Source organism: Cuculus canorus, chromosome 19 (genome assembly GCF_017976375.1).
Source record: "Cuculus canorus isolate bCucCan1 chromosome 19, bCucCan1.pri, whole genome shotgun sequence".
NCBI classification, from domain to species: domain Eukaryota; kingdom Metazoa; phylum Chordata; class Aves; order Cuculiformes; family Cuculidae; genus Cuculus; species Cuculus canorus.
In genome coordinates, this window is record NC_071419.1 from 4,867,863 (window position 1) to 4,886,021 (window position 18,159).

The 18,159-nt window shown below is 43.6% G+C and overlaps 2 protein-coding genes across 5 annotated transcripts in view; one reads left to right on the plus strand and one right to left on the minus strand.

The window, feature by feature from the left end:
- The window catches only part of CFAP77 (cilia and flagella associated protein 77), a 58,904-nt gene extending 51,180 nt beyond the window's left edge, over positions 1-7,724 (minus strand). Inside the window, exon 1 of the mRNA XM_054084479.1 lies at positions 7,498-7,724. Within this exon, the coding sequence (XP_053940454.1) occupies positions 7,498-7,623 (126 nt within the window). The 5' untranslated portion in view covers positions 7,624-7,724. The remainder of the gene's footprint in view (positions 1-7,497) is intronic.
- Positions 7,719-18,159, plus strand: TTF1 (transcription termination factor 1). Of its 4 annotated transcripts, XM_054084476.1 has the most exons (13): positions 7,722-7,769; positions 8,321-8,360; positions 8,833-8,927; positions 9,081-9,970; positions 10,777-11,024; positions 11,410-11,595; positions 13,205-13,283; positions 13,569-13,699; positions 14,211-14,436; positions 14,751-14,840; positions 15,066-15,131; positions 15,821-15,906; positions 16,192-18,159. In XM_054084476.1, the coding sequence occupies exons 4-13, from the start codon at positions 9,093-9,095 to the stop codon at positions 16,350-16,352; spliced, it is 2,151 nt and encodes a 716-aa protein (XP_053940451.1). In that variant the 5' UTR covers positions 7,722-7,769; positions 8,321-8,360; positions 8,833-8,927; positions 9,081-9,092; the 3' UTR covers positions 16,353-18,159. The 4 variants fall into 4 exon arrangements, with proteins under 4 accessions (XP_053940452.1, XP_053940451.1, XP_053940453.1 ...); XM_054084477.1 differs by lacking the exon at positions 8,321-8,360 and having other exon boundaries at positions 7,719-7,769; XM_054084478.1 differs by lacking the exon at positions 7,722-7,769 and having other exon boundaries at positions 8,321-8,419.

Sequence of the window (18,159 nt, forward strand, 5' to 3'; positions counted from 1 at the left end):
ATTGTACAGCCCCCGTCCCAGCCTATCTAAATGCTAACTAACTGTGAGTGTGATCTGGGACTGTGCTTTTCATTGCTGGGGCTAATCTGATAACAATTTTAGCTCCCTGATTATGGTGGCAGAGGGAGCACGGCAGCCCCTTGGCAAGGCAGCGCCGAGAGGGAGAAGAGTGGTAGAGCGCAGCGACGGATGCAGCCGCACCGGTGCGGGGAAACTTGCGTTTCGGCGTGTATCAGAGCTTTAACACACCGTAATACATGGTAATCAGTGTAGTTACAGTCGCTTCATGACCAGCTGACTGGTATCTCCTGGGAACCACGGAAGGGGCCGGGCAGTGAGAAGAAGGGTGGCGGAAAGAGCAAATGTAAAGAGATGTTGGGAAGTTGAAAAGCGCGCTGCAAACAAAGGGGTTCTTCTACCTGTGGGAGAAGCCCAAAGCTCACGATTAAAACCATCTTTATTTTTCAGCCTAGTTTGCTCATCATTAAGCAATACAAGGTTCGCTGTGTTTGCCTTTCTGATTTCCCTCCAGCCTAGGAGCTGCACTATTATTGTTAATCAGGTTTCACTTCTAAGATTTTCAGGCATAAAAAAGCATGTTGGCTGCTTAAAAAAAAAATTAAACTAGAGCTGTTTCCCCTGATATTGAAGTTTTCTTAAGGGCTGTTGTTGGAAAACTAGTAATAAGGTCCCACTTTCATTTATCTATGCTTGTTCAAATAAATGAGAGTAGAAAAGTCAGTGTAACTTATTTTATAAAGTACAAATGATTAAAAAAGAAAATATCCTCAAAATGCAGGTTCTCTCTAATCTGTACAATGTGAGCAGCCAAGCAAGAATAAAACATTCTCTGCGAGATGACAAAGCCTACTCAAATTCAATAATTAAGGATAAGAGCATCTCTGAGAATTTGCATGGAAAGCAACCTACCGTTGGGGAAAGTGTGGCTAAAAACTTGCAAAAATGATGAACTTAAAACATTGGTCCCTGTGATTGCTGTGAATGTGCTTTGTTTGCTCTATATTCTGCTAGGCAGCACCCAAAAAAGAGGGGAAACAGCTGCATAAATGTTTAAAAATCAAGAGCTTTTTGCCTCTCCTATGGGCAGCTGCCCACGGGTTGCCTGCCCAGTGCCCTTCTGCTCAGGATAGTCCTCCGCCAGCTTTTCCTCGATGCTCAGGACATCTTCTTCTTCCTCTTTCAGAGAAGGAGGGATATTTATTGCTGTCAGAGTGAGAAGCTGAGGGCAGAGAAGAAATAGGGCAGAGATATTGCAGTGCTTTTACAAGTTTTAGCTGGGGGTCTGGTGCTTCTCATCTCTGTTTTCTGGGGCCAATGCCATAAACTGGTGTTGGCTCTCCCCCAAAGTTTCTTGAATCTTCCAGAAATTAAAGCCTGAGTTTTAGGCCCATCATAAAAAATATATAGCCTGCCGCAGCTCTGGATGTGCTGTGAGTGCATGCACCCATTTGTGACCCTTTTAATTTTATTTTTTTCCCCTCTTCTCTCTGCGTTCTTTCTTCTTTAAGCTTAATTTCTACTTTTACATCACCAAAAACTCAGGCAAGAGGCTGTACAGATGTTCTCTGCTATGACAACTCTGTTCTGAGGGTCATAATGCAACAATTCGGTCTAATGGTTATTATTGTGCTGGCTGACTTCAACAAGGCACTCTTAAATCAAAGGGCCTTTGAAGCTTGATTCCATTGTATTAGACAAATAAACATTGAGGATTTTCACTAACATAAAAGGCATTCACCTTGTAATGTTTCTGGGCTTATTAGCCTCACCAATTTGCATTGTTTTGTTCACATAAAGGATCAAAATGCCCTTTTGCTTGCTTTTACATACTGCGTGCTGATCCTTGGGGTGAGCAGCTATGAATGCCCGGTGCTGGTGGTGCAGTCCTGCTGCCCACAGAATCACAGCTGGCAGTTTGCAGCCTAAGTCCTGCCTTCAAATAACTGGGAGAGAAACCCACTACTTTGATTCATGCAGACTGTTTATTTGCCTCTTGGAAATGCCTTACTTATTTCAGTGGTGGCTGTGCAAAATATGGGAGGGCACTAAAGCTCATAAGGAGTTTAATTTTTAGTGTACCAAATAATTCACTTAAAATCTTAAATGAGTTCATGCTGAGAAGAAAACCCTTAGAAGTCAGAGCACTGGCAAAATAAAGCTCAGAACCAAACCTAATGATTATTTGACTAACCAGCCCTTCATTAGTGTATTTCTCTAATGAATTATTGAGCTGTACTGTATAGACATTTCAGAATACATTTTCAAAAGCACAACACCGGCCTTAGATTGCAAAAATATAATAGTAGTAGTGATATAATAATAATAGTAATAAGCACACAAAATGCTGCATAAACACTAATTAATCCTCAGCGTCCCCAAGCAGCAAGCACAGAAGGCAGGATGCTCAGAACGTGTAGTGATTTGAGGTAAAGAGCACAATTAACACCAAATAAAAGACAACCTTATTCCAAATACAGCTCACGGTACTTGTGCCTGCTCTGCTCTGTGTTATGAGGGTTATTCACCTAAGACACAAACTAAAATCTGGTCCCTGACCAAGTTTTCAATAGATCTATTGCTTCCGAACAGCTGAGAGCAGGTATTAGGAGGGGGCACAGAGTTATTTAAATCAACAAAGCTTACACCGGAGGGAAGTTACCCAAATGCTTGTGGAAGATGCTTCGCAGCGTAGTTATGCTGTCAGCAGAGTTTGCCACTCCTGGGGCTCTCGGTCAACACGGCATCAGCTGTGAGTTCTCAGCTGTGGCTGAACTCGCAGATCACTCGGGGAGAGCAGAGATGTGCCGTGGAAACCACAGGGACCTGTGTTGTCTCGGCACGCTTGGTGCATAGGCGCTCTGCGGAGAGGGAGTGATTTTGGTCTCTGTCAGTCCCAGCCCTCAAACAGATGCTACACCTGCACAGTTTCTGATAGCTCACATCATTCCAATATGCTCCCTGTGCATCCAGCAATGGGCGTATTTTAAGGAAGCCTTTATTTTATCATCTCCCCTTCCTGCACAGGTTAACAGTCCTTGCACAAAGGTGAATGAGGAATACAAAGGTGAGTGGTGCCTCCTGGTTCTGCTCTGAGAAACGGCTTGTCAAGATGGGTGCATCGCTCCAGGTTCACCTTGGCTCCTCGCTAGCTGTTGCCAGGGGGAGCTCAAGAAGATGAGTGGAGAGAAGGTTTAAAAAAAAAAAAGGAAAGTGAGGGATGAAGGCTCTAAGATTGAGCACAACATTCAGATGTAAAAGCCCGGTTACAGCCATAGTGCAGGTCTATTAATAAAAGCTTCAACTCCGGGGTGATGGAAAACCTGCCCTTTCAGTAATTCCTGTTGCAAGAGATATTTGTGATGCATGCAGTTTACAACTCAAAGTTGTAATATTCTTTTTCACACCATATGTTTCTCCACGCTCATCTCTTGCATAATTAGTGCTTTCATTTTCATGATGTGACACAATTTTAGTTTCATAAAATGCTCCTACTTCCTTTTCTTAGCTGTCCTTCCTATGGATCGTTCCAGAAACCAAAATGAGTTTGCAATTACTCGCAGTAGTGGGACGGGTCAGACGGCTCAGAAGCACTTTATAATTTTCAATAGGCATGAAAGGTGGTGAGTGATTTCTGCCTTTATTTGGTCCCCGTATAGTAAGTGGTCTCCCACAGGCACCGGCTGGTGTGCTGCTGTCACCCACACAGAGCTGCTCTTCCTGGGCATGGAGCAGGCTCCCAGTTGGGCACAAGGTGAAATCTCCATGTCCCCCCTTCTACCACAAAAAGGGCAGTTCATCCTCCGTGGCCTGGCTAATCCTTCCTCAGCTGGGATTGCCAAACCCAACACTATCAGTCTGCTAATTCCTGTGGTTCTGTGAGGTCTTTGATTATATATTCTTCTTCTGCAGACTGTAGCTGCTAAAATTTTATTGCCTGAGTCCTCTCGTTCAATCTTATCTGGAAAGAAGAAAAGATTCCAGCTCTGAGGGCTGCAGAGAAAAGCTTAGGAAAATGAATCCTAAATGGCCTGGCATCCAAACCAATAAAAAGAGTCTGGCACTAGTTGTTATGTAAATACCAAGCTTTTAAAACAAATTTTGTGCATTCCAGCAGTGCTTAAAACTTCTGTTTGTAAAGCTGGTTCTCCTACAGCCTGGATGACTGGGATTGAGCTTTGGTGCCAGCCTTTCCCGGCTAGCAAACCACCATCACCATCCTTCTCCTCACGACCGCCAGTTCTCAACCAACTCTCTTCTGCTGAGCAATGCACTTGGACTCTGCAGGTGAGCCGGATGCTGCTTGGCTCTGAAGATGCTTCACGGAGAGCAGTTCCCTGCTTTCTGCACATCCCCTGGCTGCACCTTAACAGGTAAGAGGATGCTTTGGCATGGGGAGCTGAGAGCTGGCATTTCCCATTTGCCTTCATGCACCAAGGATACATTCAGTGCCAGGCTGGTGAGACAACACCTTTGGCAGTGATACTTCATTATGGCATATTATCCAGAAGATGTTAATATAAGTGCCACAAAAGTGGTGCGGGCTGCTTTTTCTGGTGTGCTGAGGGTTAAGTGTGGTGAAGGCTTGTTTCCTTCCCAGAGCTGGCTTATTTTTGTAACACAGGAGGTTTCAGTAAGTTTGTACTGAGAAAAGTGCTTGGCTAAGGCTTTCACTGGTAAAAACAAATAAACCAAAAGTGCTTTGCTCAGATTTTTACTGGCATCAGTAGATGAAACACTTTCCTCATTTTTATGCTGCAAGCTAACATATATTGATAAACTAAATTAATTCCTTGATTAATTAAAATGCATCATACATTCAACCAGAGAAAAATAGAACATTCATCCCTAGAAATCTTGGTGCAAAAAGATGTTTTTAGTCTGTGATAGCCAGCTGGGTGTGGATCAGGCTGGACCGAGCTGAGGCAGGAGGGTCAGCCAGAAACGCAGGCAGACGTCAGTGCAGTGGTCTCGGTTTGGATACAAGATACCTCATTTAGGAGATATATGAGAGAATTGGGAGAGAAAGTAGGGAATCCTGCTGTCAGCTGCTACGAAGCAGGTCTCACACGCTTGTACTAAGGTTTTGGGGACTGAGTGCGACTCAGACGAAGACAGAGCAGTGAGCATCACACCCATCACAGCTGGGCTTTTCAGGTTCTGCTGTATTTGCTGTCCTATGAACCTTAACGATTGCTGTAGAAGCTGTGCTTTCCTCGGTGCCCTCCCACGGCGGCCAGAGGCACTTGTAGAAGCAGCAGTTGTCTCAAAACCTTTTGTCCCTTTCTGCACCCTCCTGCAAGCAAGCCCTGAGAGAACAGAAGTTGTCCAGAACGCTAAAATTTAACACTACTTTTTCTCGAAACTTGCTCAAGTTTTAGTCTCACTTGGCCAGATCACAGAAATTGAAATTGGTCTTGTGAAGACATCCCCTGATTTATAAGTACTCGGAATTCCCACTGCCAGGATGCTCTGCAACAGTTGCTCAAGCCCTAAAGCTGGGGCTGAGCAAACTGCTAGACCCGAGGGGAGAAGACATCAACAGAGCTCCAGGGACAGAGCACTCAGCTGGATGCTCCCACCCAGACAAACAAACTCCCACATAAATCAACATAATCTTAAAGACCACTTATGATCTATGTACAACAAATACACTACAGGAGAGGAACTGCCCTTCATAGGGTGATGTATTTGTAAACCTGGGATTTGCAGTGCTGACAGGTGGTTTACACCTATTTGAACGTAAGGAATATAAATGCATTGTGAAAATAAATTGGATCAACCCAACCCATGCAGTTAAGCCTTAGCATACCCTAAACGCCATATAATTATATATTATTCTGATTCATATTCGTGCATCACTGAAAAATGGATTTACTAGCACACTTTTATAAGAAGGCAGAAAGAGTTTGGAGGGATGGGAAAGATGCAGGGCTGCCTCTTCTCTCTCTATCCCAAAGAGGTTCACTGTGCTTACAGAACAGATCCGGATGCCATGCCTACACCTTTGCACACCAGCTCTTTCTGGGGGGTAGGTAGGTGAGGAAATGCTGCCCTGATTCCATTTCTAAGCAAAGACCCCATTACTTTGTATCAAACTTACAGATCCATAGAAAGGAATGATAGCAGAAGTTTTAGATTTGAAAAAGTGAAACTGCTTTTGAGTTGTGACACAAAACCTACTTTTCCTTTGCCTTATTAAACTCCCACATTTTAGAGTTTTGCAAAGCAAAAAGACGTTCGATTTTGAAAGACTCAAATTTTTTTTGGCATATTCTGAATTCCAAAATTTTATGGCTAACTTCTAAGCCTGCCGGTGCCGGGGTACGTTTACCGAGGGGATTCAGGACCATAAGAACCGCAGCGGAAGCTGAACAGCCGCGGTGTGAACGTCTCTGCTGTGTAAAACCGAAGCTTTTGAGCAGACCTGGCTGCCCTCAGGAGGAGAAGCGGCAAAGCGCAGCCGGTGAGGCAGACGGGAGCTGCAGCCTCCGCACCCCCGGAGAAACGACCCCGACGGGGATGGGGGGGCGGTACCGGCTCCCCGGGGGGACAGGGGTGGGCAGGGTGGCATCCAGGGAATGCCAGTGGGGACTCGAGGCCAGGCTGGATGGGGCTCTGAGCAACCTGATCCAGCTGAAGATGTCCCGTCACCGCAGCGGGGTTGGACTGGATGACCTTCACGGTCCTTTCCAACCCAAACCATTCCATGATGCTATGAAGCTATGATATTATGACTCCGGAGAAGGTTGTGGGTTGCTGGTACCCCCATGGCCGGCACAGAAACCCAAATTGAGGCATTACAGCCCGTGTTCCTGCTGGTCCCCGAGTGCTCCTCGAACCGCAGGATCATGGCAAGGGAAAATGCCAAGTCTCGGAGGGTAACCAGGTGATAACGGTGACAAACCAGAGAGAAAACACATTTTCCCCTCCTTGCCAAATAAATTAACGGGATTGAATGTTGAATGTTTTCAACTGTTGTCACCCTCCAGATGCTTTAAAAGGAAACTTTTGCATCATGTGGGTGCAGTGGCCTGGGACTGCCCATGGGGACAGGGATGGGGACCAGGGTGGAGATGGAGGCACAGACTGGGGTGGGGACTGTGACAGGGATGGGGACCGGGATGGAGGTGAGATGGAGATGGGGATCGAGACAGGGGATGGAGACTGGAACTGGGATAAGGACCGGGATGGAGGTGGATATGGAGATGGAGATGGGGACGGGAATGGATATTGAGACTGGGATGGGAACTGAGACCAGGATAGGGAGCGTGAAAGGGATGGAGATGGGGATCTGGACTGAGGTAGGGACCGAGACGAGGATGGGGAGTGGGACGGGATGAGGGGGGAGAAGATGGAGACAGTGACTGGGATGGGGTGGAGATGGAGGCTTGGGACGGGGACCAGTACCCCTTCTCCTCTCCCGGGGACCCGTTCGCCGCTGCGGGCAGGGAGCGCTGTCCCCGTGCCCGGTCTCACCTTGAGGATGAGCGGGTTGCACAGCATGCTGTCCCGGACCACCCCCAGCCGCTCGTTCTCGCTGCCCGGCCCCACCTCGGCCAGGCTCAGGGGCCGCCGGGGGCCGGCGGGGGCGCCGCTCGCCATGGGGATGCTCCGGGGATGCGGCTGAGGCGTCCCGTCTCCTAGCAACCGCCCTGGTCCGTCGCGTGAAGGGTCCGGCCGGGGCCGCTTCCGGGCTTGGGGAGGAAATGGGTGCGGCGCGCGGCGGATGCGGCAGCGCGTGGCGCCAGGTGCGAGGCGATTTGGGCCCGTGAACGGGTCGCTGGGGCGGTGGGGTGCCCGTGCTCAGGGCTCCGGGGCCGTGGGGTGCCCGTGCTCGGGGCTGCGGGGCGGTGGGGCGCCTGTTCCCGGGGCTTGCTAGGGCAGGTCGGTGCCCATGCTCGCCTCGGTAAGGTAACTGCGTGCCCGGCGCCCGGCTCGGTGAGGCGGCGCAGTGCCCGTGCCCAGGGCTGCGGGGCAGTTGGGTGCCGGCGCCCCACTCGTTTGGGCAGTTGAGCGCCCAGCGCGGTGGGGCGGCTCGGTGCCCACGCTCAGCTCGGTATGGCGATTGGGTGCCGGTGTCCGGGGCTGCAGGGCAGTGAGGTGCCGGTGCCCGGGGCTGCAGGGCAGTGGGGTGCCCGTGTCTTGGTGGGGTGACTGGGTGCCAGTGCACGGGTTGGTTGGGTTCCCATGCCCTGCCCAGTGAGGCAGTTGGGTGCCTGTGCCCGGGGCAGCTGGGTGTCCGGAGCCGTGGGGTGGATGGATGCTCAGCTTGGTGGCACATCTTGGTGTTTGTCCCCAGGGACACGGAGCAGCTCGGTGCCCGTCCGTAGAGCTGTGTGGTGAGTTGTGATTTAGTGTCTGACCCCAGATGTTTCACGTCAGCCGCTTCCTTGTGGTGGTCAGTATTGGAAACTGTGTTGAGAATGTAAAACTCATGGTCTTGTGTTTCAAAGCTGATAGGATGTTGTTTTGTAACTGTTTTTTAGGTGCTGGCCATAGAAAATGTGTTAAGAAACACTTCCTGCTGTTTGTAACAGCGGTTTTCAGGATTGTTTTGTTCCGATTACAGAATCCATCAGAGCTGGCAGGTCCTGGCCAGCCTTGGACCTGCTTGAACATGGGCAAAGCCAGCCAGAAGCTCCTAATTGGAGAACCTGGTCTTTAGTCCTGATTAGCTTGATGTATCTTTATTACTTTTAGCTTGTTGCCGTTGCAGTACTGAAAGTGGAGCTGAATATAGCAGCCTGTCGTAACTTAATTATTCAAAATCAACTTAAAGCTGGCAGTTATTGAAGCGTGTCGTTGTTACAGGAAGGCAGTTTTGAATACAGCTGTGATGCACATCTGTTTGATGAAGAAAGCGTCTCTTTTTTGCCACCACTTTGCAAAATTAGCTGGATTGAAAAGTAAGTATCTTCATTGAGTGTTTTTAAGATAACATTGAGTAGTGCTGTGGGGTTTTAATGTCTTGAATGGGATGTTTGGTTTTTTACTCTCTAATAGCTTAAAACAGTACATAAATTATAGCACTTGAGTAAAACTCATATCTTTTCTTTAAGGTAAGAAAAAATATGACAGAAAAAGCAAGTGCAGATGATTTTCAAGTTCAGGATTTTGTCAAGAAGAAGAAGAAGAAGAGAAAACACAAAGGATACCATAAGAAACATGAAGATTATGAAAGAGAAAGTGTACAAAATGCAGAGGTTAGCCAGGCTTCTCCAGTGATATTTGAAGATCAAGCAGCACAGAATGGTGGAAGCCGTAAAAAGAAGAAAACAAAGAATCACGAGGAGGAAAAGGAACAGTCTTTGTTAGATAATTGGTGTGTAACACTGGAACATGAAACTGGTGATGATACTGGTGTGGATGCTTTCCAAAAGAAAAAGAAAAAAAAGCGGAAATACAATGAGAGTGCAGATGATCAAACCGATGTAACTTATGTCTCAGTAAATCAGCAGAACTCTGGTAGTTGTCAGGAGGGTGATGCTGATTATGTTTTTTTAAAACAACCTGCTAAGAAGAAAAAAAAAGAAAAATTGCCTGAAGAGGATGAGGTATGTGAGCCGCCTGTCTTAGAAACAGATGACAAAAATGACAATAAAAGGTTGAAAAAGAAGAAGAAGAAAAGACGTAGTTGTACCCAAGAAATGCAAGAAGACACGGACGTAACCGTTGACCAGTCGCCGTTGTCATCTCCAGAGAGGAACAGGCAAAGGGAAGAAGACACAGCCTCGCCATTACCTCCAGAAGAGGATGAGGTGGCAACACCCCAGACGTGCCCTGATGATGGGGACTGTGATATTTCTGCCATGAGTGAAGATTCTGCGGATGAACATGCTAATTCTTCTAAGACAGCCAATCGACCTCAAAAAACTCCAGTGCGCACTAGAAAGACAATAAAAAGCAGTGTTTATGTCAGGGAAGAAACCTCTTCCGAATCTGAAGAAATGTAAGTTTAGGTTTTGGGTTTGTTTGGTTAGGGTTTTTTTTTCAACCTGCTAAATACGTTTCTATCACATTATTTGTGGCCCAGATTTTTCTTCAGTCTGTACTGTATGCATTTTTAAAACAGAACTTCAAAACCCTTTATGGTATGTCAAGGTGTTATGGAGGCCTGCTTTAATAGCTCACTTATCAGCACAACAAAATTTGTAAGAATACCCTACTATTGCCTTCAACGTAGATTGTTTTCTTCTATATGAAAACTGTAGGTGTAGAAATAATCTATGTTCAATTATTCATAGTAAAAAAAAAAAAAAGAGGGAAGAAGAAAGAGATAAAGGGATCCCATTGGTTAAAATTGGTGTTTGTATTGAATATATACATTTTTGCCACACCAGTTGTAAGATCAACTGAACAATTTAATGTTCTGTGCACACATGTAAGAAGCTCTTGGTGCTTTTACACTGTGTACAACCCACAATAAGAGCGCTGGTAAGAGACAGGTGGAAAAGTTCTGTGTTGCCAATGATAGCAAGAGGCACTATTTCCTCTGTATGTCCATGTGTGAGAGTTTTGTGGGAAAGGTGCAAATTTCCAAAACTGCAGCAAGCTCTTTATAGAAAGAAGTATAGAAATTTGGTAATAAATTACATCTGCATTAAAAGGAAATACAAGGAGGTGGATTTGTGAAATATCCCTTGTTCTTTAATTAATGAACATGTTCATTTTTTTAATGGTAGAGATACTAACAAAATCTCTGTTTTGGAGTTCTAGTGGTGTATTTTATTTTACTCCTTTTGTTTTTGCTATCAGGACACCAGAACCCTCGGCATCGAATACAAAGGACCAGAACAGTTCTTTTGCTGGAATGGCAGCCTCCGATGAGCTTAATCTGGATGACGAAGACTACCTGGACGCTGTCACAGGTTTAGTTGTGGATTTGGAGACCGCGAAACAAGAATTGGAAGAGTTTATTCCTCATGTGAGGACCATGTCAGACAGTTCAGTCAGAAAGATGGCTGGAAGAGACTTAACGAGGTTTAAACAGTTTAAAAAACAAGGTGAGCTCTCAAAATAGTGTTGCAGCGAGGAAGAACTGTGCAGCTGCGTTAGTGTTTTGACAGAGAGAAAATAGTTTGGTTTTGTATCCTATCTGTGACATCCATGGAGTCTGGTTCACTTCATTCTAATGGACATATTTTCTGTTTCTCTGCTTTGTAGCCTCTATTTCCTCATTGTTAAATTACAGTCCAGAGTGGTGTATGTATAAAATACCTGCTCCTGCGTCTTGTTTTCTGTCTTTTTGGCTTTACTTTTTTCACCTATTGAATTTGTTGATCATTTGTTTGCTAAAATCTGAAATGTACCGGACAGGCGATGGTACTTGAGCTTTGCTATAATTTTTCTTTTATTCTTTTTCGTAATAAAACTTCCTGTGTATTTCAGGTATTGCTGTCAAGTTTGGCAGATTTTCGCAGAAAGAAAATGATCAAGTCCGTAAAAATGTTGAAGAGTTCTTATCAATTACCGCAATAGACAGTGCTGAAAAACTCCTGTTCACCTCGAGGTATCCAGAAGAAAAAGAAACTATCAGTCGCCTGAAAGCAGAATATCGTTTTTGTGAAAAACTTTGTAAGTATTTAAGTTCCTTCTCCAAGAACTGAATGTTTTGTTCCACAGCCTGGCGATATGAGGATATATTTTCTAAAATAATTTTTTATTGAAAAGCACTAATTTTGCTAAATTGGGAAAAAAAGGAGCATGCTACTGAGAGTGGGTAGTTGATAATCTGTATGGTACACTGTTTTTGTTATGATTTCTCAAGTCTGAAGAGTTTAGAGATGAAAATATCATGACCAGCGGCACTTACAGACTCAGACTTGCGTTTGGACTTTCTGGCTTAAGGTGCACTGTTTGCTCGGCTTTATGAAATCGTGATTTATTAACAGGAGGTGTGATTAAGGCCAGTTTGAAATTGTCAGTTGTTCTTAGCATAAATAGGTCACAGGTTTAAGACTGAGTGATGGCAGAAACTGAAAGAAATGGGGTCATGAGTCAAAGTAGTTAGTGTTCCAAGACATGAGGAAAATAAAATTATTATGGCTGAGACTCTTTGTGGCAGGAGCATCTCTTCTCTTCCTCTTTTCTTGTCTTGTGAGGCTTCTCTTGGCTCGAAGATGTTTACATTTCGTATGGTAAAGATGCTCATTTTGTAACATCTGATGAATCCACTCAATGCACTTGCTCAGCACCTTTCCGTTCTGTGTGTGTTCTGTATCACTGGCATAGGCAAGACAGGATAAATGACAGCCTGTAATGGATTTGGATACTAGTTTTTATTTTGGGATCAGTGAGGCTACAGGTTTGTTCTTCCCTGATTATTTCACACAGCCATTCCTTTTGCACCTTCACATTTCAAGGCCAGGTTGGATGGGGCCCTGGGCAGCCTGATCTAGCGGGACATGTCCTTGCCCATGGCAGGGGGGGTGGAACTGGATGATCTTTAAGCTCTCTTCCAACCCAAACTATTCAATGATTCTGTGATTCACATTCGCTTGGTGTTGAGTTCCCTTCTCACCTGGAAAATTGCTCTCGGTCTGGGAAAACAGGTCAGGAAGTCAAGTCAGTGTTCTGCAATTGCTTGCAGTTGCCTGTCCTGGGCAGTGCTGACTAAAAAGGTTGTGTGTTCCCAGATCTAGGTCTGTCTGGGTCTTACCCACTTCAAGGATATTTCCTTCAATCAAGATCCTCACTTTGTTTTTGCCGGGTGCTCCCAGCACCTGTTTTTTCCCGTCGAACTGGTGTACATGCAGAAGCAGAGTATCTCATTGGCCTCCCGATTGGCGGCTGTCTCTTGTCTCCCTTGATGTTACCAACGTTTTCAGCGAGCCCATACAATTTGTAACTAGTGAGCAACAGGTTTATGCTTTAGATTTCAGAAGTTCAGTTTTTGATACTCACCACCTGTACACAATTACTTACCAGCTGTTGACATTCACAATCTTACTATGGTCATAACAATAACATCTTTGAAACTCCTCAGGAGGTTCTGCTCAGACTGTTTCCTGTGCAGGTACTGGAGTGTTGTAGAGCATATTCTCTCAGACAGAGAATCTATGATTTGCCACATAGTCATGAACGTGTATGTTGTTTGGTTTTGCTTTTGATTTGTTTTGGCTTTTTTAAAGTGGCTTCACCAGTGCAAGAAATGTTTCTTAAAAATGAATCCTTTACCTTCTAGCTGAGGGCATACCGCGACCCTGGAGGCTGATATATTATCGAGCAAGGAAAATGTTCGACCCACATAATTATAAGGGGAGGTGAGTAATTTGAAAGAGTTTCTGAGTGCTAATATCAGCCTCTGATGTTTATTTGTACATTAAAAATGGATATAAGTGCGGATCATCTCTCCCATTCCTGCCAGTTACTGTGACTTAATTGACAGTTTGTTTTTCTGACTAGTCCTTATCAATTCCTCTATTCTAAAATGTGACTTGAAATGGTAGCAATGATTAACATTGAAATGCCTGTAGAGATTACAGCTCTTTTAATATACTGGAATGGTTTGAATTTGCAGCTGAAGCTGTGCCCGTTTCCTCAACTAGGTATACTGAGGAAGAAAAAGAAAAATTAAAGAGGTATCATGCTCTGCATGGCAATGATTGGAAGAAGATTTCCGAGATGATGTCCCGTTCTAACCTCTCAGTTGCCATGAAATACTCCGAAATCAAGTCAGGTATGCAATTTTAAGGAAAACAATTTTCTATATTTCAGTTAGAGGAGTTATTTTAACCGTATGTTGTTTCTGTCCTGAACTTCAGGGGAAAAAAAAAAATCCCTAGAGTGGATTTGTTTAAAAAATTAATTTGTGGTGATGGTTCTTTTTTTGAAACCACTGCTTGCATTTTCATACAGAAGTGATAGGAACAGTCTCTGACAGAAAAGAAGTGGAACAAATGCAACTCTTCATTAAATGGAACTGGTGTCTAAATAGGCGCTTGCAGTGGGAGAGTGGATGAATTTGGCAACCAGGTATTAAAAGATAGAAACTAGAGCTCAGTGCTGTTCTTTAGTGATTAGGCTGAACTTTCTCACATCTAGTATGCAGAAGAGTTTCTGGAAAGTGTGTTCAGAAGCTGGTCCTGTAAATAAGATTAAAACAAAGTGAAGTGTTTGCACGTTTGCTTTTTTTTTTTCCCCTAATAATTTATGATAAAGTATGCCTTAACCTTGTTTTTCAATTTTAGCTATTAATTATGGTCCTTGGTCAAAGGAAGAGACCCAGAAGTTAATGCATGCTGTGGAGGAGGTGTTTAGGAAAAGAATGGAAGTGGATGAAAATTCTCTTTCATCATCGGAAAAGTCACATCGAGATCTCTCGATTGACCGAGAGAAACTGTACCAGAAATTACCATGGACTGAGATTGAAGCTAAAGTGGGAACTCGATATTGGAGACAATGTAAACAGAAATGGTAAGGTTATATGCTAAACTGACACAGTAAAATGTGTTTTGGAGTATATTAAAGGCCATTCTGCAAAGCTGTTTGTACCACGAGGTTTGATTGGTAACTCAGATAACATAAGCTCTAGACTACAGAAGAGGTATTGCAAATGTGTCTTGAGACAAATAAATAACTCTTTGCTAGCTCTGGTAAGTTTTCTTCTTGCTGCAATAGTGAAGCCTGATTTCTGCTACTCTGTGGCAGCAGTAACATCTTGAAGACTCTTCCTTTGGATGCTTAGAATTTCTTGAAATTATATAAACGATTTCTTTGTGTTTTCAAAGGACTACGATTTTGACAAACAAGATGACCAAAGGGCAACAGCTCTATATGGGCGTCAAAGGATTACAGGCCAAGATCAATCTTATTAAAAGGTATAGTTCAGAATTGTTGGAATGTTTTTGTATCTCTTTCCTGTTTTGAGTTGTGTTTATAAAAGCTTGCTGGGTGAGAATGGCATGCCTGTGGTTTCATACAGGTTTTGCAACCTCTCTTTCTTTGGTCTAAAAGTCCTATGACTTCTGACTGGGGGAGCTGTGAACGTTATCAAATTATTTCTTGAATGCTGCCTACAAACTGTTCCTGCATTATATTCACAGATTATATGAAATGAAAGTGGAAGATCCTAATGAAGTAAACTGGGAAGAACTCAGTAATACTATTGGGTAAACTTTTTTTCCTTATTTTTTATGGATACAAGGGATAGTTGCTGTAGACAGTCTTAAAAATGCCACAAACGAATCAAAGAGCTTCTGCTACCATAGAAAATGTCATTTGGTTTGGTAGCATGCAGTTGTATATCCTTGCATAGTCCTGAGCAATAAACCATGCCTATAAGCTCTGAAACTTAATTCTAACTGCTTCAGGGAACAGTTATTGTATTCCCAGTGCATTATGTGGACTGTAACTGTGCGATTTAGTCTGTGCTAAGTCTAAATGTCTTATTAAAGTCTAAGAGTCTTGTCCAGGTGTTAATCAACACATAGCAAAGGGGATAATTATTGGAATGTGTGATACCATAGAATAGTTGTTTTCCAAATAAAGCATTAAATGTGAAACTACCAATACCATGAGTGCTGTATTTTACCTACAGCACTACTTTAATTTTCCACATACTTTTGGTTTCAATTAATACTTCTTTTCACTGAATGTGGAAGGCATATGTATAATCAGGTGGTTGGGGTTCTTACCTGCTGTTTCAAAAACTTGTGTTTAGGATTTGAAATCCACCCTTTCTACCTAAAGCTAAGATACTGTTTTACTGATGTCACTCTCTTGAATGGGTAACTTGTTAATGACTAAACTTGGTAATAGTTCCTTGCACCACTAACTCTTTGCACTTTTCTCTTGTCAGAGATGTCCCTAGAGGCTATGTTCAAGCAAAATTTTATAAGCTGAAAGTCACCTCTGTCCCTTTTTGGCAAAAAAAGACTTTTTCTGGTCAGTATCCCAGCTGTTTGCATATATTCCTTAATGGTTTTGGTTGAATCTAAGAGGATCTAAGAGTTAGCATCCCCTACATGTATTGGCCAAAATCTCAGGGTTTATACTTGTTTTACTAAATGAATTTCTTTTTTAAATAACAGTTTACTTTCAGTGGCATCTTCATGCACTGCTTATCAACCTGTTCTCTTTAATACTGTGGCCTTAAAAGTTCCATGACTTAGGCATCCAGTTCCCCTACAGATCTAAGACTACTATTTTTTCTCTTCTTTTTTCCCAAAGAAATTGTTGATTATCTTTTTGAAGAGAAACTTCCAGAACTTGAAGAAAAGTTAGCAAAAAAGAAGATGAAACACCTTAGTTCTGACAATTCAACAGCCACCCAACAGAGGAAGACCTTCCGACTCAGTGACATTTTTGACACCAGTGAAGAGAGTGATTAATTGACTGCCTTATAAACAATTCCTACTCTGCATAATTAATTACAAAATGGATATGGTTGAAAGTGGGCGTGGGTCAGCAACTGCAGGTACACAGGCCGTCTGATGATGGGAAAAGTGAGGATATGCAAGTCTCATTTCCTCGTTTCATGCTGAAGATTGAGATGAATACAGTTTTTGTGCCGCCTGTTGTTACTTTAGTTTGGCTTTGGGTTTAGAAGTCTTTTTTTAACCATCCAAGTTGCTTTCTGACTATCTCAAAAATAGCACTTTTCCATTGTTTTGTTTTCTAAGGAGCTTGAAGCAGCTCTTTATCCTCTGTGCTTGAACTTGGGTTTAAGAACTTTAATGATTTTTTTTTTTAAATAAAAAAAAATAGACTCATGGAATTGGGGAAATAGTTTCAATTTACTTTTAAATATCTGCAGTAAATCTTAAGACATCTGTATTGATGGAAACAGCACAACTGAATTTTTTTTAACAGCTATTTTGTTCTTAAATGCAACTGATTTTTATTTTTTATGTGGACTTGTATTTTATCAGCCATTCTAGAGAAAATGTATTCTTGTCTTCTACAATTACTGGATTGTAGTGTCATTTCATTTTGTAGAGGTTTAACAAGGCCAAATGCCGGGTCCTGCACTTGGGGCACAACAACCCTATGCAGCGCTACATACTGGGGGAAGAATGGCTGGAGAGCTGCACGGAAGAGAAGGACCTGGGGGTGCTGGTTGACAGCCGACTGAATATGAGCCAGCAGTGTGCCCAGGTGGCCAAGAAGGCCAACGGCATCTTGGCTTGTATCAGAAATGGGGTCACCAGCAGGTCCAGGGAGGTTATTCTCCCTCTGTACTCAGCACTGGTGAGACCGCACCTTGAATACTGTGTTCAGTTCTGGGCCCCTCACCACAAGAAGGATGTTGAGACTCTGGAGCGTGTCCAGAGAAGAGCAACAAAGCTGGTGAGGGGGCTGGAGAACAAGTCTTACAGGGAGCGGCTGAGAGAGCTGGGGTTGTTTAGCCTGGAGAAGAGGAGGCTGAGGGGAGACCTTATTACTCTCTACAACTACCTGAAAGGAGGTTGTGGAGAGGAGGGAGCTGGGCTCTTCTCCCAAGTGACAGAGGACAGGACAAGAGGGAATGGCCTGAAGCTCCGTCAGGGGAGGTTCAGGTTGGATATCAGAAAAAAATTCTTCACAGAAAGAGTCATCGGGCACTGGAACAGCTGCCCAGGGAGGGGGTCGAGTCACCTTCCCTGGAGGTGTTTAAGGAACGGGTGGATGAAGTGCTTAGGGACATGGTTTAGGGAGTGTTAGGAATGGTTGGACTCGATGATCCAATGGCTCCTTTCCAACCTTGTGATTCTGTGATTCATGCTAACCAGACCAATTAGTTTAAATGTTTTTGTCAGTATTTGGAATACAGAGACAAAATGGACACTGTTTAAATGTACATACATAGATATATTTTTATTGTGCCAAGAAGAGTTTCTACATTTTAATAAGAAAGTTGAGGGCTAAGATGGAGGTTGTACTGATGTCATATATTTTTAACTATCTGCCTAGAGTGAATATTTGTAAATTGACCAAATAAAATGTAAAAAAAACCCTAAACAACCTGCAATCCTACTGTGTGTGTAAAGTACTCAGATGGCTTGCTTGTATTTCCTGTATGCTGCATTAGAAAGTAATGCAAGACGTGGTATCTGACAGACTGGTTTTTGGTGGTCATTGTCATAAGTGAGAATTTCCTTCTTTAGTTTTATTAATTGTCATTGAAAATGCCAAACTTGGAACAGACCGAAATAAAGA